Source organism: Hylobates moloch, unplaced genomic scaffold (assembly GCF_009828535.3).
Source record: "Hylobates moloch isolate HMO894 unplaced genomic scaffold, HMol_V3 SCAFFOLD_14, whole genome shotgun sequence".
NCBI classification, from domain to species: Eukaryota; Metazoa; Chordata; class Mammalia; order Primates; family Hylobatidae; genus Hylobates; species Hylobates moloch.
In genome coordinates this window covers 20,327,228-20,352,977 of record NW_026652289.1, presented here as the reverse complement: position 1 = coordinate 20,352,977, position 25,750 = coordinate 20,327,228, and the positions used below count along the sequence as shown (strand labels likewise).

The following is a 25,750-nucleotide window of genomic DNA, read 5'->3' as shown; positions in this document are numbered from 1 at the left end:
AAAAAAAAAGAGCGAAGTAGGGGACGATGGTGAAATATACCTGTTTTCCCAAGATTTCTTAGGTCAAGGACATGAGTGTCCTGTGGGTCCAGTAGGCATCATTGCAAGTAGTTGGCGTTCAGCCTTCTTGCCAGTGTCTCACCAGAGCAAACATCGGAAACAGTGTGTACTTACCATTCCAGTGGGAGCTAAGGGGAGTTTGGAAGGGAGTTGGCATGAACCTGCCATTTAAGGGAATGGAATCTGTATGACTGGGAAGACCTCCTCAGCCACAGGGCCCCGCAAGAACTCATACATGCACCTTACTAGAGAGCTAGCATTTGGAAGGCTACTACTACACCAGGAGCAGCAACAATCAGAGAAACAGTAAAAAACAAACAAAAAGCCCACACTAAATGTTAAATAAGTAAAAATTGCCTAGCCTTCTTGGGTTACTATTAAAGGTAGTGCTATGTAAGTAACAGACACATGTCCCTTTCTAGTTCCCCTTACCTCTCCTCAACTCAAATTTCCTCTTCCTATAAGGACACCAGTCAGATAGGATTAAGACCTATCCTAAAGGTCTCATCTTAACTTAAAGTCCCTATCTCCAAAGTCACATTATGAAGTATTGGAGGCTGGGCTTCAATTCAATCAAAGTATGAATTTTGGGGAAACACAATTCTTCATGACACCAGGCAAGGGGTAAAATAGCCATTTTAAATAACCACAAGGCTGAGATCATTTGTCATAATCACATAAGGTGATTCTGAATGGTTAAGTGCAGGACAAGGAGTCGCCTGGCAGGCTGAAGTGCTGCACAAAGGCCAGCGTTTGCAGGGTTGGAGCAGCCTAGCCAAAAAGAGGAAGGGGCTCTGAGGAAGACAAAGCTTTGGTTAAGATCTGTGACTCACAGCACCACGAGAGGTTCAGTTGGAAAACAGGGAGTGCTTGCCTGACCAAAATTTTAATGTAAATGCACAGCCCTGTAATATAGGGCACGAGAATAGGATGCTTCTTACAGTCAAACAGAACACTGTTTCGATAATGAACAAAGAGACTGGGACATTCAGGCAATTCCACAGTTGTGAGACAAGTAAAAAATGTGTTATGGGATAAATATGTGTTAGCTGATAAAAGGTAAAATTCAACTAAACTCTGAATGAAGAAGGAGGTAAAGAGACAGGGAGAGGAAGCATATGCAGAAAAGGTCAGTTTGTTCCCTACTGACTGGCAGTTCCAGCTGACACAAGACGGCTTTGCAGCCACAGGTGGGTGGAGGAGAGCTGTTTCAGGGGAGGTTATAGGAAGACCCTGGGACAACTAGACTTCCTCGATTACCTTTAGATACTGCCCTAATTAGACACCGGATTCTCTGTTCCAAAGCCTGCAATTATTTAAATAAAAGTAGTTCAACTGTTCTGTCACTGCTTAGCCACATTTGAAGAAAAGTGGGCTGTTTCTTCCTACTGTACTGCCCTCCCCAATTCCGTCTCTACACATCATATTAATCATATCTATGTCATTAGGAAATATTTGTAGATCTTTCAGAAAGGTATTCCCTAGCAGGTTTTGCCTTCAGCTACAGTATGCCATAATAAAAATCTATTCCCTTTGGCCCAGGTGCAGTGGCTCAAGCCTGTAATCCCAACACTTTGGGAGGCCGAGGCAGGTGGATGACCTGAGGTTAGGAGTTTGAGACTAGCCTGGCCAACATGGTGAAACCTTGTCTCTACTAAAAATACAAAAATTAGCCGGGCATGGTGGCACACACCTGTAATCCCAGCTACCCAGGAGGCTGAGGCAGGAGAATTGCTTGAACCTGGGCAACAGAGCGAGACTCCATCTCCAAAAACAAAAAAGAACACTGTTGGCTTCACACTTTTACACTTTTACAGAAAATCTTAAAGATCTATTAAAGACCTATATTTATTAACACATATCAGAGATACTGTCAAATACTAAAAAGACATGGCTGTTTTTCCTTTAAAATTTACTTTTTTGTAAGCCTGATTTTGACCATTAAAATATTTTTTAAAATAACTTCCTTGAGAGCCAGTTATAGTCACTAAAATTTTGACCATGTCTGATATGCCACTTATCTAGAATGTATCTGCTAGAACTCTTCTTATTAGGACAAAACGACACCATAAAGTTTACTCTTTTAAAGTAAGTTCCTTTATAGAACCCCCTTCATCCCTACCTTTCCCTCATCAATCTGAACAGAACTGTAACAGACTCTGTGATCTGCAAGCAAAGATGAGGGACCTGGGTTACTGGGAGAAAATTATTTAACATTTGAGGAGATCAAAGTTAAACACAAGAGATGTTCCAGGACATATAAAAAATTACACTCAGGTTTCTGAGAAAGCTATGACAAAGAATTTATAAACCATTTCTTCATGTTCTAAAGGAAGGGTAACATCCCTCCACAACAAGCAGGGTTATGGGCAAGTTGTGTCCAATTTATCCAAGGTCTCCATCTGCTTTATTATAACCAAACGAAAGGATCTAAAAACAACTCTAACACACAGAACTCAATTCATCAAGAACACACTCAACATCACCAAATAATTTATTTGGACTCAGAATTAAAAGAACATTTGACAGTTATGAAATGCATGTTTATTCTGAAACTTCTAACTAGTTGTACAACTAACCCGTGACAAATTACCAGATTAATTTTACTTTATTTCTTCAGGCCTGGGGTTTTTCGAGGACTTCAAATTTGGGATCTAAGAAGAGGGGGAAAAAAGGGTCGAGCTTAGCCAAATTGCAATAAAATGGATTATGTAGAATGCTCAAGATTTAACTCATCAATCTTCTGATTTTTAGTAAATACTGTTTGTAATCATTTACATAGAAATACAGCTAAACATTTATGCAACACTTTCTATGAGCCACACATTCCATTAATTGACTTTGCATATATTATGTCATTTAACTACATATGTGGAAGATACTATAATTCTCCCCAAATGTCAGATGAGGAAACATGCACCAGTTAATTACTCAAGATTACACAGCTGAAAGTGATTGTCAGGATTCAAGACCAGGCAGTTCGATTTCAGATCCCCACCATTTAATCACTATGTTATGTGATCTCCTATACTGCTCTTGTTCTAACAGCAAACATTTAGCCGGCAGCTTCTCAGGCACACGTCATGGTCCTAATAAATTCACATGTCAACACTGTCATTCAATTCTCTAAAAATCCAGGTAAGTGTAAATATTCTTCACTTATCCCCCACAAGAATGAATCTGTGATTTACAAGACGTACCTTCAAATTTGAAGGTGGGAAATGTATTCATGTCTGCTTTACCAAACATTTGCTTGAGCTTAAAAAGCTCCCTCTCCACATCTTGCTGATATTCTGGACCAGCATCAACAGGTCCTCCAGATGTCCTGTTAAGTAAATGAGCAAACAAAAATTAATTTTATGTACAAGCTTACAAAAACAAAATTACTTTTCACCACCACATTTCAATAGATCTTTTTTTTTTTTTTTCTTTTTTGAGACGGAGTCTTGCTCGGTCGCTAGGCTGGAGTGCAGTGGCATGATCTTGGCTCACTGCAACCTCCGACTCCCTGGTTCAAGCGATTCTCCTGTCTCAGGCTCCCAAGTAACTGGGATTACAGGCACACACCACCACGCCCAGCTAATTTTTATATTTTTAGTAGAGAGGGGGTTTCACCATGTTGACCAGGATGGTCTCGATCTCCTGACCTCATGATCCGCCCGCCTCGGCCTCCCAAAGTGCTGGGATTACAGGCATGAGCCACCACACCCAGCCAATAGACCTTTTTAAAGCATTCATGTAGTCAAAGAAAAGACTTCAGAAAGAAAATAAGTATTTCCACTTCAATTTCAATTCAAACTATTTTATTACGATGAGGTTTCACATAAATGAGGTATCCTCAAACCAATCTCTAACATTCAAGGTTTCTCAGAATCACGGACACTCACTAAGTCAGAATTTCTCAGGGTCTAAGTTGCAATAAGGTGTATTGTTAAGTCTACAGGCTCTGGAGTCAAAGACTGGTCCTATTTGAATGTAAGTTCAACTATTCAGCAACTGCGTAAACCTGAGTAAGGCATAAAGCACTCTAAATTTTAGTTTCCACAACTAAATATGAAGGTTCTACCAAACAAGGGTGTAAATGTACACGTACCTCTAAGCACAGTGCCTGGCACACAGTGAGTACTCAATTATTATCTACTATTATCATCTGCTTTAAGTCAGCCATCACTAAATGGCTTTTAAAGACCTTAGACTTTTAAGTTTCTACAATAGGGGTCCTATTAAAGAAGCAAATTATTTCCTACCCTCAGAGATTTTGCAATTTGGAAGAAAAAAATTACATGTTTACAAACACTTATGCTGTAAAGGAGTGATGTGATGAGCTTCAAAGACATGGTTTAACAAAAAGCTATTTAACTTGAGGAAGAGATCACTTTTGCTAAGCTAATCAGGGAAAATTTCATTTTAAAAAGGTGGCATTTGAGAAACATCAGGCATCTGGGGCCAGGGTTTATTTTGAGACCTTCTAAGATGGAAAAAGCAAAGACACAGAGGTGGTAAAGGATTGGCTATATGTGGGGAATGCTAAGGAATCTAGATGAAAAAACCAGCAGACCCCAGATCATGGGAGGCCTGGAATGTTAAGCCTGGGACTTTGTATTTTATTTGTCAAGCAATAAAATGACAAAATTAGACTTGTGCATTTTGGGAAAATAAATATAGCATTATGGACCAGCGGCAGGGCCAATTGGGTCTAATTAATTCTTTGAAGAAATTCTTCTGTTTTTGTCATAAATACTACTGCCTACCTAGCAATAAACAATATTCTAAATGTAAAAAAATGTACACGTGGAAATCCCTTCAGGGGTAGTAACATTTTTACACATGCCTATGATCAAAGTATAGAGTCTTATTTAAGTTAAAGAAGGTGCACAAAAAATACATAGGTGGCTCCAATTTAAGAACTTGTTAACAATGTTTCTTGTTAGAGACCCAATTTTCTTTTAGATTAACACTGTCCAATAGACCTTTTTGTGATGTTAGAAATGCTCTCTGTCTGTGCTGTCCAATGTGGTAGCCACTAGCCATATCTGGCTACTGAGCACTAGAAATATAGCTAACATGAATGAGAAAATGAAGAACTGAATTTATATATACACTTAATTGTAATTAGAATTTGACTAGTCTCATGGATATGGCAACCAAAATGGACACTGCGGTTCTAAACAGATCCTTCAACTAGATACTCTAATACTAGTTACAGATGGATGATGGCTATTTTAACTTTAATATGCACTCTTGTGATAAAAAGAGGCCAGAAATCATCTGCCTCCTCAACTGAATGTAAGTCTTGCTGCTTATCTTGTTTATTACTATATTCCTAGGCTCTCACATGATGCCTAGGACAAAGCACTCACTCAGAAGATACTTGTTCATTTCACTAGCAAATACTAGGCATGCTAATGTATTGAATCATTTAATTTTTATAATATCCTATGAAATGGGTAAGTACTATCATCATCCCCATTTTATGTATGAGAAAACTGTCCTACAGAAGTTAAACCTGCCCAAGGTTATAGAGCTAATTAGTGGCAGTGCTGGATGCCAGCCCAGGGTCTACTCTCAGAACTCTCCATGTGTTTGTGTGCACAAATGAATGAATGACCCACAAACAAGACTCCTTAGATATAGGGTACACCTAAGAATTCACTTCTTACTAGATAGGCTTTTAAAGACAGTTAAAATGATGCAAACAGCATCAATACTATAACATAACACCACATTTGGACAGAAGACACTCAAAATTCCCTGACGAGTCCTGCACATCTGGTTACTTAACAGTATGATTTTTGGCAAATTCTAACTTTCAGCCTTAGTTTTCTCATATATAAAATTGGGGTAACATCTATAGGGTTGTTGTCAGAGTTTCATTACCATGTCTACAAAGCACAGAGTAACTTACTACATTTTAATCCCTTCACTATTTCTCCTCCTCAGTTTTGGCAATGGTAACACTTTTGTTAGTTACCTCGCCTCACAAGTCAGTTTTCTTTTATTGTTCCCTCTTCTTCCTCTCCAGCAGCTCACCAAAACCAGTCATCAGTGTTTCAATGTCTTGACTCTGTCACTTTTACATTACCACTGCTATAAAGTCAAGGTTCTCATCAACTAATGCTTAGGTTACATTTTGCTAACATGTCTGTCTTTGCTCTCTTCTCATTTCAATCCTTCCAATACCTTGGTTAAAATTATCCTCCCAATTCAGAGTAATCTTCTTCCATTCCCACAGTCATGTTCAAAAAGCTATAATTTCTCACAAATGCCTACCACATATCTTACTTGCTCAGTCTACAATCAAGGCCTTCCATAATCCCTCATTCTAACCCCATACCATCCTTATACTCTTCATATACCCTGTACTCCAGGGAAACAAAATTATACCATTCACCAAATATATTTTGTGCTTTCTAGCACAAACTAGGGCATTTTCATGCCTTAGTTCACACCATTCTTTCCTCCTAAAAGGTACTCTCCTCTTACCCTCATTTATCTGTCCAACCTTCATACACTGATCTTTAAAACCTAGAGTAAATCTCTGGGCGTACAGGTCTACTGAAGGCCTCCTGTGGGTTTGAGAACTATTTCATGCTATAAGGAAAATCATGTGAGTAAATTCTTCACGTTTTTTTCTTTAAACTGGGAAGATGATCCACAGTTGTCCATGAGATTCTCAAGAGGGATGAATACCCAAACACTGCCTTCCAAGAAGCCTCTAAAATGCCTCTAGCTGGAAAGGAGTATTCTTTCCTATGAACTCCCCAAGCACGCTTTTCCCTATCTTAGCACCTAACTCATTTTACCTTATATTGTATTTATTTGCTTACAAGCTTTCTACTCCTATCAGACTTTAAGAATATTGTAAAAATGCCCTGTGGCCCATCACAGTTAGTAGCCAAGTGCTTTACACATAGTAGAGAACTATATGAAAGAAAATGGAACTATGAATTGATGTACCTCACTCTTCCTAAGATTTGGGCTTTGGACCTGATGACGGCTAAGGTGGTCATTCCTTTCCAAAACTATGGTTCTACAGTTGTTTTTCTTGGACTTATGTCATTTCAGAGTCTTTTGTCCTTTAATATACATTCTCAGAGATCTAAAACTATAGAAATAGCCTTTTAAAAAAAAAGAGCTGTGTTTATACATTTCCCCCAAATTACAATGTCACAGAAAGGCCACTAAATTGAGGCTAAAATATACTTTGATAATACATTTTTCCCCAATTAGTTTTATGATCTTCGGCTAATCAATGTCTAAGGGAGTTACTTTTTTCAAACTTAGTTGCTAAATGATTTCCAAGACCCTATGTATTTCTATAAATTGATGTGGTTTATAATACGTGACATGACAGTAAGGATATATTTTAAACAGCAATAAATTTAGTAGGATTTTCCCTTGTAACTCATATAAAGAAGATACAGTTTATGACTTAAAAAAATCAAGATCCTTATCTTCTTTTTTGAGGGCACCTAATGAACCTCTATGTCAGAGACGAGCTCAGTGAAGGTCTAATACTTTCAAATACCAAGTCATTTTTTATTACCACCTTGGAACTTACATACTTTGAATATTTATATTTACACTGTAGTTATTTATTCACTTACTGTCGCTTAGATTTGTATTCTCTAATCTTGTCCACAAAGAGTTTCTGTATAGGATCAAGTTCCTTATTAAATGCCACTGCTGTAACACCAATGTTCCTCCGCAAATGGACTGAGACTGCTGACCGAATGACAGAGGAGAACCTGAAGAGCCTCTGAAGAATCATGATGATTCTGTTACAGAAAACAAGCATCAGAAATGTTAACATACTTATTATAAATCACCTCTACATATATCATGAGAATCGAATTCTACTAATTGCTACAGAATTACATCATATCTGATCTCAGTCTATACCTGACCACAGTTCCCTTCTCCTCCTTATTCCCCATTGCAAGTTTTTTAGGTTTTTTTTTTTTTGAGAAGGAGTCTCGCTCTGTCACCCAGGCTGGAGTGCAGTGGCGCCATCTCGGCTCACTGCAAGCTCTGCCTCCCGGGTTCACGCCATTCTCCTGCCTCAGCCTCTCCGAGTAGCTGGGACTACAGGCGCCTGCCACCACGCCCGGCTAATTTTTTTGTATTTTTAGTAGAGACAGGGTTTCACCGTGGTCTCGATCTCCTGAGCTCGTGATCCGCCTGCCTCAGCCTCCCAAAGTGCTGGGATTACAAGCGTGAGCCACCGCGTCCGGCCCAAGGCCCTGGGATAATGGAACAGTCAGAAACTCAGGCCTGAAGCTTCATCACGGTTAGAGCACAAAATGTGAGGTGAGGTATTTCTTCTCCCTTGAACTTAGGAGATCAAGAGAAAACAGTAGAGGTAGACTGTTCCAACACTGTCCACTCCTAACAGGAAAAGCACACTGGCCCCCAAACTAATGTACAAGGTTTCCCATGCCTCAGCCAGGCATGATAACCTGAAAATGTGTACTTCACAGGCCCATAGAGGGAGAAACTGCTCTGCCTGTTACAACAGGATTCCAGCCATTTAAGAATACTGTAACAACTAAATCAAAGTCCAGAAGAACCAGCAAAGAAAAACAGCAGCCAGTCCAAATGAGCTGTGCATGACAGTGGGGAGGATCCGGCAGTCCAACTTTATCAGTGAAATAAATTGGTGAAGGAGATGGATGTCTGAATTTTAAAAATAAGGACTTAACGGCTGGGTGCAGTGGCTCACGCCTGTAATCTCAGCACTTTGGGAGGCCGAGGCTGGTGGATCACCTGAGGTTGGGAGTTTGAGACCAGCCTGACCAACAAAGAGAAACCCTGTCTCTACTAAAAATACAAAAATTAGCTGGGCATGGTGGCGCATGCCTGTAATCCCAGCTACTCAGGAGGCTGAGGCAGGAGAATCGCTGGAACCCAGGAGGCAGAGGATGCAGTGAGCCGAGATCGTGCCATTGCACTCCAGCCTGAGCAACAAGAGCAAGACTCCGTCTCGCAAAAAAAAAAAAAAAAAAAAGGACTTAAAGACTTTCAAATCTCTAGACTTCCTTAAGCTAAAATATATTACTTTCTAACTAAAACATTTCAGTAGAGGACAATCCCTGTTGAGATTTACTTTAGTGATTTAAAGATCAAATGCAAAAAATAATCCAAATTACAACAAATAGGTACAAACAGGAATTCTAGAAGAAAAGGAATAAAGAGGGCCAGGCATGGTGGCTCATCTGTGTAATCCCAGCACTTCAGGAGGCTGAGGCAGGTGGATCACTTGAGGTCGGAGGTTCGAGATCAGCCTGCCCAAAATGGTGAAACCCCGTCTCCACTAAAGATACAAAAATAAGTCAGGCGTGCTAGCTAGCACGTGCCTGTAATCCCAGTTATTTGGGAGGCTGAGGCAGGAGAATCACTTGAACTCAGGAGGCGGAGGCTGCAGTGAGCCCAGATCACACCACTGCACTCCAGCCTGGATGACAGAGCAAGACTGTCTCAAAAAGAAAAAAAAGAAAAGGATTAAAAGAGATCATAAATAATTAGTAGAAGAATACATTTTTCTCAGATTAAGGCCGAGTCGATAAACTGACAGGGCTTGCCAAACTCCATATTAGAATGGTGACAAAAGGCTCACAATGCACCACAGCCTGGTAAAATTTCTGAATCTTTTTTTTTTTTTTCAGATAGGGTCTCACTCTGTTGCCCAGGATGAACACAGCTCACTACAGCCTCTGCCTCCTGGACTCATGCAATCCTCCCACCTTAGCCTCCCAAGTAGATGGGAGCACAGTTGCGTGCCATCACACCAGGCTAATTTTTACTTTTTTTTTTTGTAGGGACGAGGTCTTGCCATATTGCCCTGGCTGGTAAAATTTCTGAATCTTCAAGTGAAAACCTGATATGCTAACACGTTTCCCATGCCCTCCCCAAATTTCCTAGTAACAATACTGTCATCATCACATTGACACTGGACTTCTACTAAGTTATAATAGGACTAGTGGAAGTATACAAACTATGTTATTGGTCTAAAGTAATACAGAAATAAGATATAAGTATTTAGAGGCCAGGCGAAGTGGCTCATGCCTGTAATCCCAGCACTTTGGGAGGCCAAGGAGGGGGAGGATTGTTTGAACTCAGGAGTTCAAGACCAGCCTGGGAAACATGGAGAGAACCTGTTTCTAAAAAATTAGAGCTTGTATTTTAAGTGACTTCATTGTTTTGTTTTTTAAATTTCATTTCTTTTGTAATTCATTTTCACTGTATTCAAAAGTGTCCACAAGAGTGGATGTGAGAATGGCCCTTTACCACTGAGAGTGTGAGCAGCACTGGCTAGAAAGCTGTACAGCAGCACAATAGTTCTCAAAATAGGGTTGGGGGTGGGGGAAGAGGTGAGATTTTTCTCTCCAAGGAGACATCTGGCTACATCTTTAGACATTTTTGGTTGTTCTCACCAAGCTGAGTGCTACTGGCTTATAATGAGTACAAAGCCAGGAATGCTGCCAAACACTCTGTAACGACAATAACAGCCCTCCTACCCCCAAGAATTATCTGGTCAAAATGCCAATAATGCCAAGGTTGACAAACTCTGGAATGGCATGTAAAAATTATCAAAAGAAATCTACAATGAGCCAGGTGCAGTGGCTCATGCCTGTAATCCCAGCACTTTGGAAGAACAAGGCAGGAGGATCACTTGAGCCCAGGAATTCAAGACCAGCCTGGGCAACATAGTATGACCCCGTCTCTACAGAAAGAAAAAAAAAAAAAAATAGCCAAGTGCGGTGGTGGGTGCCTGTAGTCCCAGGCACTTGGGAGGCTGAGGCCGGAGGAGGATCACTTGAGCTTGGGAGGTAGAAGCTGCAGTGAGCTGTGATTGCACCACTGCATTCCAGCCTGTGTTACAGACTGAAACCCTGTCAAAAAAAAAAAAAAAAAAGAAAGAAAGAAAGAAAGAAAGAAAGAAAGAAAGAAAGAAAGAAAGAAATCCTACAATCAGGCCGAGTGCGATGGCTTACGCCTGTAATCCCAGCACTTTGTTGTAATCCCAGCACTTTGGGAGGCCAAGGTGGGTGGATCACCTGAGGTAGGGAGTTCAAGATCAGCCTGACCAACATGGAGAAACCCCATCTCTACCAAAAATACAAAATTAGCCAGGAGTGGTGGCACATGCCTGTAATCCCAGCTACTCAGGAGGCTGAGGCAGGAGATTCCTTGAACCCAGGAGGCGGAGATTGTGGTGAGCTGAGATCGCACCACCGCACTCCTCCAGCCTGAGCAACAAGTGCGAAACTCTGTCTCAAAAAAAAGAAATCCTACAATCAATGCAATCAACAAAATATGCTTCACCTGACAATGAAAGCAAACTATTTGAAGAAATTAAAGAATTCATAACATATCACTTTTATACCCCATCAGGGAAAAATACTTGAGAAAAGGCTACAATCAAACAACAAATGACCTCACAAGGTTATGTGCCACTTATTATCATTCCTATGTTTAAACACACAGAAACTGAGATTAGAAGTATCTGGTCAAAGTGGTCGGGCGCAGTGGCTCACGCTTGTAATCCTAGCACTTTGGGAGGCTGAGGCGGGCGGATCACGAGGTCAGGAGATCGAGACCATCCTGGCTAACATGGTGAAACCCCGTCTCTACTGAAAAATACAAAAAATTAGCCAGGCGTGGTGGCGGGCACCTGTAGTGCCAGCTACTCCGGAGGCTGAGGCAGGAGAAGGGCGTCAACCTGGAAAGTGGAGCTTGCAGTGAGCCGAGGAGCCCAGATCGTGCCACTGCATTCCAGCCTGGGCGACAGAGCGAGACTCCGTCTCAAAAAAAAAAAAAAGAAGTATCTGGTCAAAGTTACACAGCAAAATGTAACTTAACACATACCAAAAAAAAAAATTGTGCAATTCAATGCCACTTTCCCTTCTGGCAAACTAAGGACATGCTTAACATTGAGCAATAAGTTCAGCCGACATTTGCTTAGCCCTAGATACTGTCAAAGTACTTCCATATATATCCTCTCCTTGTACCCTTACAGCAATACTCTCAAAGAGTTAAAGGAAAGTGTTCTTACCCCTGCTTTACAGATGATAAAACTGTATCTAAGAAAGGTTAAGCTGCACATATTCACCCAGTTGATTTGCTCTAAGTCTGACCGCATAGATGTTATTCCTGCTGCAACACGGGTAAAATCCACTTTCATTATTTCAATTATCTACTATCTAAGTGCCTAGGATTCCCCAATCGCATTTCTAATTTTAGTATTCATCCTGAGCCCCAAATCTATCCACAGTATTCAACAGTTCTCATCTCCCTTGTAAGTCCTACGACCTCATCCAAAAAACGAACACATAATCCCATATCAAAACGTGTTCCTTCTCCTTTAATCCCTTCCATTTTTTTTTTCACTGATTAGTGAATGCGTATTGTCCACTGAAACGCAGAAGATAGTCATTACACAAATAGCTGTGAAATACCACCTGACATAAATTCTCTATTCCACTACCATCGGGTGCCACAAGAGCATATGATAGCGTCTGACATGATCAGAAAGACTGGGGAAGGCAACAGTAAGAAAACACTAGTCTGAGCAGAGGCCTGGTTGTGGGTGGGAGCATGGTTCTCCCATTTATAGTGATGACTGCCCGGCCAAAGATTGGTAGGTTCGCTGCCTCTTCAGTGCACATTCCTAAGAACAATCCATAAAGTCGCCTAAAGAAGTGTTAGCACCATCGTTTTTAGGTGGGATGCAAACTTACAAGATTATGACTATTTTTTCCCTCTTATGGTGCACGTTCTGCCTAAGTAGCCTAGACAGTCCCGTGCGCCCGGGGCGGGTAGGCCTGGCCGAAAATCTCTCCCGCGCGCCTGGCCTTGGGTTGCCCCAGCCAGGCTGCGGGCCCGAGACCCCCGGGCCTCCCTGCCCCCCGCGCCGCCCCGATTTGCCCTCAGAGAGGGTATCGATCTTATTTCTGGGTCTACGGCAAACTCCAAGGTCTACAAACGTAGAGGTCAGCTGTGACCCAAGGCCAGGCCGTGAAGGTCCCCAGGACACAGAGCTGCTCTCTCCTCCTAGTAAAGGTGAGAGGCAGCCCAGGCCTCGTGAAGAAACCCAGAACTGGAGTCCCAAGAGACCACGCTGATCTAGCTACCCTCCCAGTCACCTTGCACTCAGTCCCGAGCTGCCAAAGCCTCCGCCGCCACCACCACCGCTCTACTTCCGGCCCTGGCTCCGCCCCCACACGCCTACCCGCCATCGCAATGCATTATGGGCCGCCGTTTCAGTCGGTGGACGCTCACCGGACAGGAAGCGTCTAGGAGACAGTCTGCGACCGGACGGGTCTAGGTGAGACAGAAGCCAAACAGGAGGAGGAAGTGAAGGGTAAGTGCTTCCGGGTCCCCTGGCAAAGCCTCCGCCATCTTTTCTTCGCCTAATTTGACCCGTTCTTTTTCCCCTCCTTGAAACCTTGCTTTGTACGCATGCGTCCTCTGACTGGCCTTTCCCCTAGTTGAAGCTCCCCTCCGAGTCAGCGTCCTGTTCTTTAGGGTTATCGACGTGTATAATGGTGCAGGGAAAGTGAGACTGTGTAAAACAAAGCGGATTGGGGCGTTGTGCTTCCTTTTGCCTCGTGAGCCTCCGTTGCCTTGGGCGGTCGTTTTGCGCACCCTGCTGGGAGTTGTAGTCCTGGACCCGAAGGTGCCTGGGAGGCGGGAGGGGGGTTGGGGCTTCTCAGCGCCGATTCCGCGGGAAGGGCCCTGGGGCCTCACACTTCTAGTCGCGGGAGCTGCAGGTCTTACCCGGAGAGACGCTGCACGTGGAGCCTGCGCCGCTGCCGTTCTCAGCCGGCTCTGGAGTGCGGGCGGGGGCGACAGGGCCGATTCCGGAGCGGGTGAGTGCGGCCGCTGGGGAGGGGGGGAGCGCGGGCTCGCGCGGGCCGGCCTCGTTCCGGGGCCTTTTCCCCCACAAGGGCCCCCCCGCGGCCGCCTCTGTGTTTTGTTTCCGCTGGTCCCCGGCGCTGTGACTCCCATTTCCGTTCGTGGAGACTTGAGGGAGCCGGGTGGGGAGGGGCGGGAGAGGCTGTGCGGGGAGCGAAGGGGAGGGGCGGGGGGCGAGCGGCCTGGAGCCCGGGGGGACCGGGCACCGTCGGGACCCGCGCCGGACGGGTCGCTTGTCGCCGCTCCCTCCCTTCCTCGTCTCCTCCTCGCCCGTCCGCACTCCTCAGCGGTCTCAGCCTGCTCAGCTGGGATGTGGTCCTGACGCCCCCGAGATTTTAAGAGCAAAATGCAGACCCTGTCTCATCGCGGGACTCAGCGATTCACTCACTTCAATTCCGCTCTCTTTATAGAACAACACACTTACACCAGAATCATTTATCAGCGTATATGGTAGCCATCTGAGTTTTTTTTTGTTTTGTTTTTAAGCGAGGAAGTAAACCAAGGAGATAACATGGGTTGTCTACTTTGAAATTTTTTTGTGTGCTACAAGACACGCTGTGTGTGCGTGTTTGGATTTAGGGACCCCAGTTTGATCAGGTTAGCGGACCGAGAGGACAGTGCCTAATATTGCATTGCAAGATGATTAGAAATTTAGAAGTAAAATTCATTTCATAAGTAGTTTCCACTAATAGCAGTAGGTCTGACTCGTGAGAAGAGCAAAGAGTTAGCAGGATTCACTTGAGCGAACTGTAGAACGAGGCGGTGATAACATTCTTCTGTAGTGTTATCTTGAACTTAAGAAGAAACCGCTCAACTCTTTAGCAACTGCTTGAGGGACTAGCCTGTCTCTCAGGGTTCCATCCAGGCTTTCGAAGCTTCTTTATTTTTAGACATACAGTGACGCTGGGTGGACTTAAGTCAATTTTACCTGAATTGTGTATACAAGAGCATCTGTCATGAGGCATGTATAGTAATGAAGTAATTAAATCATGAGCTAGATGTTAGGTTGAAGCAAGTCATCAGACCGAGTACTAAATTAAAACTGTTGACTTTAGCCTTCCCTCAACTCTTTATATATAAAACTCCAAACCTACAGAAAAATTGGGGAAAAAATCATGCAGTGAACACCCAGATACCCTTCACCTGAGGGTCCCAACTGTTAATCTTTCACTGTATGTGCTTTCTCTCTTTATATTACATGGATATGCATGCTTTGCTTTTTCTTAACTGCTACCTTTATTTTTGAAAATAAAAATGTCTTTTAATTTCCTCAGACACTGAAAAGTATTTGATAACTTAGGAAAATATGCAGTTAATCTCGCAGGTACCCCCACACTCCACTTATAATATATTGGGGAAAAAATGTTCTAAGCTCTGTAATAATGCTCTCCAATGAAGGACAATTCTCAAATTTATCTGTAGTTTCAAAAGGGAATGTTAACACGTATCTGTATTTTAAAAGACACTAGCCGTTCCCAGAATTTTTCGTTAAACTCAAGTTTAGTTTGTATCCCATCTTGTGAAACGTTCCGAACCCCAGGTTGGATTTAATCCAGCAGAACCAGAGTGTCAAAGTATATGAAATTGTTCTGTGCAGTTCTGGCGGGGGCAGCCCTTAGATGGAGAAACTGCAAGTAATTTTCTCTCAGTTTTCCAAAGTGTTGACATAGAAGTCTGAGGAACTGGTTTCAGAAAAAGAGATAAGACTCACTCAAAAACTGATATGAAAGATTTGGACTATTTCTCAAATCTCTGTTTTGCTTCTCTGGACTAAGCATAGAGAACCAGGAGAGAAAGATTTAAGAGACTGAGTAATATTTTTTGAAAGATCATTTAAGAAACTGAGTAATTTCTTTTTTCTCCAAAAGGGCATGGGTTTTTGTTTTGTTTTGTTTTTTCTCTATTTGGCACTTTCTAGGGATTGGTCTATAAATTTTTTGAAAGATCATAGGATAAATTTCTTTGTAGCAACTTCCTATTTTAGTGTTTATATTAGGGGAGCCCCAGGTGTCCCTGCTGATAAGCCATTAGGGCCACTTCTCAGCCTCTGGCTACATCATATGCTTTTTTTTCTATTTTGCCAAAGTTTCCAGAAAATTTATGTTTTCTAATTTTAAAAAAATTGGTTGTGGAGATGGGAGCGGACCTCTTTATAAGCCCTGAAAATAAGTGACTTTTTTAAAGTGCTATTCTGCTATAAACCTGATTCTCACTTTTTTCTGTAGACAACAGTTTTTTATAATTTATCTATTTTGTGTGGACATTATTTCCTTTTAACCAATACTAAAATTCCATAGTGTATACTTTCTCCACATTTTCTTTGCTTAATACTTTCTTAAAGTAGACACTTGGATTGGCACCAGCTGTCACCAATAAAGCTGCCCTGAACATTATCAATCAATCCTGTTAACCAATTTGAGAATTTTTCTGGAATGCTTAGTTAGGGATGAAATTGCTGGGTTATAGGTATAAGTATGCTTGATATACTTTTCTCCAGAATATCTACACCTGTGTGTACACCACATCTACAGAGACAGAGGAATCTTATGTCCCTGGTAACTACTCTCGTTATTTAACTTTCTGGCATTTGCCGCCGCCGCCCCCCTCCCCCCTCAACACACACATGGTATAAAGTGGTAGTTTCTTGTTTTAAATTGAACTTTTGAATGATTTGAATTTGGGCATTTCTTTGTATCCTGAGTTATTTTGGTTTCCCTTTATGTGAATATCCTTTTCCTATGCTTTAACTACTTTTCTAATTTGTCCCTTTTTTTGGTTATCAAATTCCAGGCCATTGTCTACTCCATTGTCACTTTTGGGTATTGGAACTATTTTTCCATTCTGTAGCCTGTCTCTTGAACATAAATCTTGATTTTTATGTAATCAGATTTTTCTCCTCAGGGTTATGTTCTTGGAATTTTATTTAAGAAATCCTTTTCTATCCTGAGACCACAAAAATGTCCCTGCCGTTTTCTTCTGTTTTATAGTTTTGCCTTTTATGTTTAATTCTTTAAGGCATGTGTAGTTCATTTTATATGGTGTGAAATAGTTCTTACTAATTTATTCAACACATATTGGTGGAGTGCCTGCTGAAGGTAGTACTCTTCAGAATACTTTGTATATATCTGTGAACACATATTCTTGCCCTGTGAAGCTTATGTTGTCCTTCAAGGTAGATCCCTATTCGGTTTCCACCTGTTTTCTTTAGCACTCAGGATGAATTCCACAATTTTACACATAGCACCAGTTGAGGAATAGGCTTTATTGGAGAAAAGGAAGGCTTATTAGACCAGCATCAGCAAGAAAAAAAAACAGCAACAGAGGGTCTTCGTTTTTTCATCATCCCCAAAAGAAGCCTGCTGGAGCCTGCGCATTCTGCTATATATGCTTGTGAACAGAACCTGTGCAGTCGTCTAGATATGCTTGTGAACGGAGCCTGCGCAGTCTGCTAGATATGCTTGTGAACGGAGCCTGCGCAGTCTGCTAGATATGCTTGTGAACGGAGCCTGCGCAGTCTGCTAGATATGCTTGTGAACGGAGCCTGCGCAGTCTGCTAGATATGCTTGTGAACGGAGCCTGCGCAGTCTGCTCCATATGCATGTGTCCATCCCAGTGGAGAACCTTACCCTTTTATTGTTTGTCCTTAAAGGGCAAGCCTGAGAGCAACCTTAATTATGTGGGAAAAATTAGATCATTTTGTATCAGGCAGTCTAGATTTAGGTGCCAGCTATTTGTCAGAAAACCAGCTACCCCATAGTTGGAGATATTGAGAACTTACAGTTATAGCCCTTTCTAAAGTGGGAAGGGAGACTCAGTTTCTTAATGCTAGTGTAACAAATTATGCAAATTTAGTGGCTTAAAAACACCACCGGTTTATTATCGTACAGTTTTGGAGTCAGAAATATGAAGTAGGTCTCTGGGCTAAAATGAGGTGTTGCCAGTGCTGTTTTTCTAGAGCCTTCGAGGGAGAATCTGTTCCTTGTCTAGCTTTCAGAAGCTACCTGCATTTCTTGGCTCATAGCTCCTTTCCTCCATCTTCAAAGCCAGTCACAGCTAAGCGGCAAGTCTTCACATTGAATCACTCTGGCTCTCTCTTCCAATTTCCTCTTCTATTTTTAAGGACTTTCTACTTTTATTTATTTATTTAAAGAGACAGGGTCTCGCTGTTGCCCAGGAGGGAGTGCAGTGGCACGATCATCATTCACTGCAGCCTCAACTCCTGCTCTCAAGAGATCTTCCCACTTCAGCCTCCCGAGTAGCTAGGACAACAGGTGCACACCACCATGCCTGGCTAATTTTAAAAATGTTTTTATAGGAGACAGGTTCTTTTTATGTTGCCCAGGCCGGTCTTGAACTCATGGGTTCAAACAGTCCTCTCTCCTCGATCTCCCAAAGTGTTAGGATTACAGGCATGAGGCACCGTATCTGGCCCTAGCTGCGTTTTAAAAACGATCACACTCTGGCTGTTGTATTGACTGAGAATAGACTGTGGGGGGACAAGAGTGGACACAGGGACCCCCTTTAGGAGAGTGTTGCAGTACTCCAGGTAAGGGTGGTGGTGGCTGTTGTACTGATATACGCAATACAGAGCCTATATTTGGACAATCATGGTTCATCCCCATCTGGAATGATACCTACTTAGGTTGATACACCAAAACTGTGACGTGGAGCCACAGGTGGTTTAGCCTCACCTCTGAATAACGTTTGTATGAGATGGGGCTCAAAATAAGATTGCTCTATGCAAAGCATTTGAATGCAGTGCCTGATGCTCAACGAGTAATGGTTATTAATACAAATGAATATTTAAATTCTTCATTTAGTCAAACCTTGTAAGTGGGAGCACAACTCTTTTGTAAATGTCAGAATACCAAATTTAGTGGAGCGTTCCTTTTAAAGGTACGTCTCTTTTTAGATGTGGTAGTACATCTACTGAGTAGTTATTCTAACTACTCAGAGGTGCTGTGGACTGAAAGTGCGTATGGAGTTCAAAGACAAATTCATTGACCTATTGCGAGATAGTTAATAACAGAACCTGGTACTTAACAGTATTAACACCTCAGAAATGTCCACAAAGAAATATCTATGTATATCAGCTATTTGTGTATTACTTAGCATTTTTAAAATTCTAATGTTTTTGTATCAGTGGTTTTAAGCAATAGATAAAAATTTTACATGGGATAATTAAAAACTGAAGTAGTGGTTTAAAATAAAACCACATCTGAAAAAATCATTAGAAATTTTCTACTGTGTGTAATCAGGGAAATAATGTGCATATCTATAATTTGTTACTTTGTTTTGCTGTTTTATAATATTCTTGCATTTAAAAGAGACATCATCTGTACCAAATCCTAGCTGATTAATTTGCATATCATTGTATCAGTGTGATACTTTGCAGTAAATTCTGCTACTAAGGTACGACTTTTAGCTGAATAAACATAGTTAATCTCCACGTTAAGCTTCAGGTTTGAATCTGTTATTGAGACTGAGTTGCTTTAATATAGTTAACAGACCCTTAACTTAATTTTGAGGTAACTTATTGATTGCGATTGGTCCCAGAAACATCCCAGTAAATCCAGTAGATTGATGAATTTGTCATGTCAGGTTAATAAATGCCAGTTTTTTAAAAAATTAGTTTATAAATGTCATTTGTGGATTTTCTTTATTTTATTTTTCAAACAGGGTCTCTTGTCGCCCATGCTGGAGTGCAGTGATGCGATCATGGCTCACTGCAGCCTCAGCCTCCTGGGCTCAGGTGATCCTCCCATCTCAGCCTCCGAAGTATTAATAGCTGGGACTACAGGTGTGTGCCACCACGCCCTGCTAATTTTTGTATTTTTAGTAGAGACAGGATTTCGCCAAGTTACCCAGGCTGATTTCAAACTCCTGGGCTCAAGCAATCTGCCTGCCTTGGCCTCCCGAAGTGCTGGGATTAGAGACGAGCCACCACGCCCAGCTGATTTTCTTCTATATGTAAAGACTACTTCCCCCTCTTCTGCTTGCCATTTGCCTTTTATTTGGATTGGGTCTCTACTTCTTGTGTGTCATTTCTGTTTATGTGGATAGTTTTAAAATATCTTAAAAAGTCACTCTTGCAGGACTGATCCTTTGAAATACTCCAGCCATGACTAAAAGAGAAGCAGAGGAGCTGATAGAAATTGAGATTGATGGAACAGAGAAAGCAGAGTGCACAGAAGAAAGGTTGGTGTTTCTGAATTTATCATTTTTTTTCAAAATATCAATATACCTAATTAAAACCAGGAAACAAGTCATAGTTTTTTTTGGACTTTCTTTTTTTAACTGTTCTCAGCATTTTAGGGGATAATATATTGTTTTATTTCCTCTGACTTAGTGTGCTTGTAGCTGAGAGGGAAAGACAGTTTTAAACTAATGGTAATAAAAGGGTAAATGAAATCAGAAGCAATTGATTTCAATAGTTTTCTCCTTTAGGGCATTTGATTCTTTATTCTTTTCCTCAGCACTGGTTGCTTTAATTTCAGAAATAGTTTAATTCAACCTGAACTCATTTAACAAATATTTATGAGTAACTGTTGTAAACAACTAATTGACAAGAATATGTGAATAAATAAGATGCTAATCTGCCCTTATAAAGGCCACATTGTATTTGAGGAGACATACAGGTATATGAGTAATTATGGGACCAGTACTAAGTATAAAGTGTAGGGAAAATTGTTAATTCTTGGAATAATAATGGAATCATACTTATTTGAAAGGAGGACAGTAGTAATGAGTTCAGAATCCAAGGAGAGAACATGGGTAGAAATAGACATTTGGGAGTCAACAAGAAGATTGAGGAAAGTAGTAGTTAATGGTCCCTATTTTACTCCATGAAGTAGGAGGTGAGATAATAAGCCGAAAGTAAAAGGGATTGAAAAGTAGTAGAGAATCTCCGTGGAGTAACAAAGGTTTAGAAATCTCTGCAGTGGAACTGGACAAGATAATTAAGGAGGATACTGAGTGTTGAGAGTACAGTTGAGATTTAAAAATCTTAAATTTTTAATAGAGCTTTTCAACTTGTTTATCCCAGTTTTTCCAGCATAAGAAAGAGGGAATGCATGCTTCTGTGGAATTTCGTGTATAGATATTTGTGTAACAAATTATCCCAAAATTCAGAAACTAAAAATGCCCAACATTCGGCCAGATGCAGTGGCTCATGCCTGTAATCCCAACACTTTGGGAGGCTAAGGTGGGCAGATCACTTGAGCCCAGGAGTTCAAGACCAGCCTCGGCAGCATGGCAAAACCTTGTCTCTACAAAACATACAAAAAAAAAAATTAGCCTGGCCTGATGACATGTGCCTAAGTCCCAGCTACTCTGGAGGCTGAGGTGGGAGGATTCCGTGAGCCCAGGAGTTCAAGGCTGCAGTGAGCCATGATTGTGCCACCGCATTCCAGGTTTAGTGACAGGACAAGGTGCTGTCTCAAAAAAAAAAAAAAAAGCCCAACATTTTTTATTGCACATTGTTTCTCAGAGGAACCTGGGAGCAACTTACCTGGGAGGATCTGTCTCCGGGGTATTTCATGAGTTTGCAATGAAGCTGTCAGCCCAGGCTGCAGTCTTCTAAAGATTTGACTAGGGCTAGAGTGTCTGCGTCCAAAGTCATGCTTGAGACTCTTAGCAGGATGCCTCAGTTCCTCATCACATGACTCTCTCTAGGGCTGCTCATGGGATGGCAGCTGGCTTCCCTTAAAGCAAATGGTCTGAGAGACATAGAATGGCAAGGTAGAAAGCCCCAGTGTCTTTTTTAAGTAATCTAAGAAGTGACATATCACTTTGTCTTAGTCTTATGGTCACACAGTCTGACACTGGTACAGTGTGGAAGGGAACTTTAAAAGGGCATGAATTTAAGAATCATTAGGAGCCCTCTTGGAGCCTAGCATACATATGTTTATGTCTATACATGCATGCACACAGATGGTCCACAAAGTCTAAAGTATGTACTATCTGACCTTTTGTGGATAGTCGAGGTTAGGTGAAAGATTGGTAATTAATGTGTATGACCTACGTGAAGGAGGCAGTAATTGTCGTTCACCTAACGTAGATTTTCGCTGTGCAGGAATTTAGGTCTAGTAGTGTGAGATAATCTATTTTTTTTTTTTTAAGAGAGAAATTGGTACTTTAGGTATTTGTATGAGGTCTTCCAAGGTTTAAATGATAGCAATAAAAACTTTTTAAAAATGTTTAACGTTCAGCTAGTATAAAATAGTTCTTTAAAAATTTGTTTTAAAGTGACATTTGAATCTTAAGAATAATTGTTACAAAAAAAGAAAAAGCTGGCCTGGCACAGTGGCTCATGCCTGTAATCCCAGCACTTTGGGAGGCCAAGGCAGGTGGATCACGAGGTCGAAAGATTGAGACCATCCTGGCCAACATGGTGAAACCCCCGTCTCTACTAAAAATAAAAAAAAATTAGCTAGGCATGGTGGTGCACGCCTGTAGTCCCAGCTACTCGGGAGGCTGAGGCAGGAGAATTGCTTGGACCCAGGAGGCAGAGGTTGTAGTCAGCTGAGCCCACCACTCTACCCCAGCCTGGAGACAGAGCGAGACTCCATCTCAAAAAAAAAAAAAACAAAAAAAAAAACCTACCATGGCTATAGCTGAAAAGTTTGATAAAAAGGCTTACTTAAGGGTTTTTTTTACCTTAACAAATAACAATAGTATACTAGTATTTTTAAATAAACTTGTTTTTAATCATAACGGGTCTATTTTATAAATTTTAAATGTTTTAAGTCAGGTGCAATGGCACACACTTGTAGTCCCAGCTACTTGGGAGGCTGAGGCAGGAAGATCAGTTGAGCTCAGGAGTTTGAGGCCGGCCTGGTGTGAACATAGGGAGACGCTCTCTAAAATTAAAATATAAATAAATGTTTTAGAAAGAATTTTAACCTATATACGTTCATTGAATATCATGTATATATCTCATTTTACTTGTAATTTATGTGAAAACTCGACAGATTTTTAATGCATACTGTTTTTGACAATCAAAATAAGATTTAAATCATATTTAAATTAAACATGTTGGAATACTTAATTGAATTCCACATTCACAATTCAGCAAATATTACTTAGTGTTTGTCTTCTATTTGGCCCTATATAAGGATTTGTAAGAGATATGTAGGATTACTTACCAAAGATTTTAACCCTTTTGAATTCAAAGTGTGAAATAATATGAAAGAGCACTAAGACAGTTTTTAGGAAGAATATAAATTTTTTTTTTAAACATGGAACTGTCCTGATTATAACCAGTTGTGTTCATATTAAATTAAAGGGAAAGTCTTTTATTTACCTTATTCTATTTTTATGTCTTTACATTTTTATTTATGTGGGGAAGGGAAATTGACTAGTAGAGATGGCATACAGATTTTGAGGAGACAATGTGTCTTCCTTTCTGGGTCTAAAATTCTTCAAAATAACTTGAAAATGTAATGCAAATGCAGACATAACGTATGTGCAATATTTATATGTGTACACATACACACATATGTACATACATGCATAATGAGGCATATTTACAAGAATGCTTTAAATTTCAAGCTAGCATTTCTCTATGAAATTCAGTGTTCATTTTGACAAGACTGGTTGATGACGAGCCTACCACAGTATCTATGTAGAAATGACTTTTCAAAGACCAGAAATGTGTTTTGGTTTGGGATTATGTTTTTAGCATGTTGTTACTTTGAAATCCAGGGTAAAAAATGTAACTGTTAGCACTTACATCTTTAACATTTAGCATCGTAGAACAAACCTACGCGCCAGCTGAATGTGTAAGCCAGGCCATAGACATCAATGAACCAATAGGCAATTTAAAGAAACTGCTAGAACCGAGACTACAGTGTTCTTTGGATGCTCATGAAATTTGCCTGCAAGATATCCAGGTAATTTTTATTTTTGTAAATTTCTATTGCAACATTTTAGTCTACGTAGGAATATTTTTTGTTAGCCTTTTCTTTATAGCTATAGACTTTATCTCTGTAAGAAGATTTGACCTGTATTACTGTAAAATTTAAGTGTTTAGAAATAAAAAGGTTTTTAAGCAAAATTTTCTCCATTTAAAATTATATTTTAAATATTTAGTACTAAAACAAATGAAATGTTTTTTACTTTCACAAATATAAACTAAGAAGTTTAAATAAATTAGAATCAAAGCTTAAATATAAAAGTAGTAACAGTAGGAAGCACATTGACTTTTGAAGCTGAAGTGTATTTCTAGCCAGCTTTTAACTTCTCAAATGTATCATTTAACTAAATGATTTCTACATTTCCCTTTTACCTTTACTTTCTCTAACAGTAAGTTTTCGATAAGAATTTAAATATCAACTGATAGGTCCTGGAATTTATTGGAAAAGGATTTTACCCATGGTAGTATTATAATATGTTATGTCTGAAACATATTCTGAGTCATATTTTACAGTACGTTTTAAAGATAGGTAGTACTTCTATGTATAAAAGGTAGCAGCCTAAATAGGATTGCCCATACAGTTTTCCATGACCTTCCTTAAACATATGATTAAATACTAGAGTTTTATACTTTTTTTTTCTTTTTTTTGAAATGGAGCCTCGTTCTGTCACCCAGGCTTTAGTGCAGTGGTGCGATGTCGGGTCACTGCACCCTCCACCTCCCAGGTTCAAACGATTCTCCTGCCTCAGCCTCCTGAGTAGCTGGGACTACAGGCCGATGCCTCCACACCTTGGCTAATTTTTTGTATTTTTAGTAGACATGGGGTTTTGCCGTGTTGGCCAGGCTGGTCTTGAACTCCTGATCTCAAGTGATCCACCCGCCTCGGCCTCCCAAAGTGCTGGGATTACAGGTGTGAGCCAGTGCGCCTGGCTGAGTTTTATACTATTTTTATATTAACTTAGATTAATGTATATTGTGTCATCTTTTGGATTGTTTGATTTATTTTATTCTTTACTCCTTCCCCTGCCTGACTTGTGATATGAGTATTCCTTATATTACAGAACTTTTGTATTAGTTTTTTAAAAATTCAAATCATCATATGCTGCTACTATTTTTAATAAGATACTGTTGTACAATAAGTTGAAATGTTTTAACAAAGTTTGTGCATTTTATTTGCCTTTTAACCATACTTTAATCTTTTCATTTCAATATAAATCTAGTAATTGGTGGTGGGTAGGGATGATAGAGTGCCTCTAAAACTAGGGCATGTGGGAAGGTCTAGTAATGTTACAATTTTAGGATTTAAAGTTTTTTTCTCTTAACAATGAGAGGATGAATTAGCTTAGTCTTCTTGGAAGACCACCTCCCACTTAATGTCTGTTAATGTTAAATGTGAAATACCTAACAGTTCCACTTAAGCAAATTATTCCTACAGAAATGCTTACTTGGTTAGGTAAAGGTATATGCATGAAAATGTTCATGGCTTTGCAAAAACTGAAAACACCTCAAATGTTCCAAAAATGAGATTTGGTAAATTAGTTCCATAGAATAGAATTTGAGGTAGCCATTAAAAACTGGTGAACTTGAGCTATATGGGCAAGGTACGTTGAGTGAAAAAAATACTTGCAAAACACTCTAATTCTCTCATGTAATCTTCACATCAGTCTTTGAAATCAGCATATTCTTAGTCACATTCTGCAGATGTAGAAACAGATTTAAAGAGGTTAAAGAATTTGCCCAATGTGTGGCTACAAAGGGGTATACTGGAATTTGAACCCAGACCTCTGTGGCTCCAGAGCTCTCTTCACTTGTTTGAGTCAAAAAAACAAAAAACTTTTTTAAAGGTTTGTAGTGAAT

The 25,750-nt window shown here is 40.5% G+C and overlaps 2 protein-coding genes across 9 annotated transcripts in view; one reads left to right on the top strand and one right to left on the bottom strand.

Moving 5' to 3' along the window:
* Positions 1-2,536: 2,536 nt before the first annotated feature.
* On the bottom strand, positions 2,537-13,954 carry ATP5PF (ATP synthase peripheral stalk subunit F6). Of its 4 annotated transcripts, none has more exons than XM_058427443.1 (4): positions 13,840-13,954; positions 7,668-7,838; positions 3,261-3,385; positions 2,537-2,714 (listed from the first exon to the last, which is right to left on the bottom strand). In XM_058427443.1, exons 2-4 carry the CDS (start codon positions 7,829-7,831, stop codon positions 2,677-2,679), a joined length of 327 nt encoding a protein of 108 aa, XP_058283426.1. In that variant the 5' UTR covers positions 7,832-7,838; positions 13,840-13,954; the 3' UTR covers positions 2,537-2,676. The 4 variants fall into 4 exon arrangements, with proteins under 4 accessions (XP_058283426.1, XP_032031276.1, XP_032031274.1 ...); XM_032175385.2 differs by lacking the exon at positions 13,840-13,954 and adding an exon at positions 13,342-13,481; XM_032175383.2 differs by lacking the exon at positions 13,840-13,954 and adding an exon at positions 13,292-13,408.
* Positions 13,312-25,750, top strand: part of GABPA (GA binding protein transcription factor subunit alpha) — a 34,590-nt gene continuing 22,151 nt past the window's right edge. The window contains exons 1-4 of one of the 5 annotated variants that reach the window (XM_032175381.2): positions 13,795-13,931; positions 18,373-18,523; positions 20,073-20,175; positions 23,726-23,870. In XM_032175381.2, coding sequence (XP_032031272.1) covers positions 20,099-20,175; positions 23,726-23,870 — 222 coding nt within the window. In that variant the 5' untranslated portion in view covers positions 13,795-13,931; positions 18,373-18,523; positions 20,073-20,098. The other 4 variants (XM_032175380.2, XM_032175379.2, XM_058427440.1 and 1 more) reach the window with 4 other exon arrangements.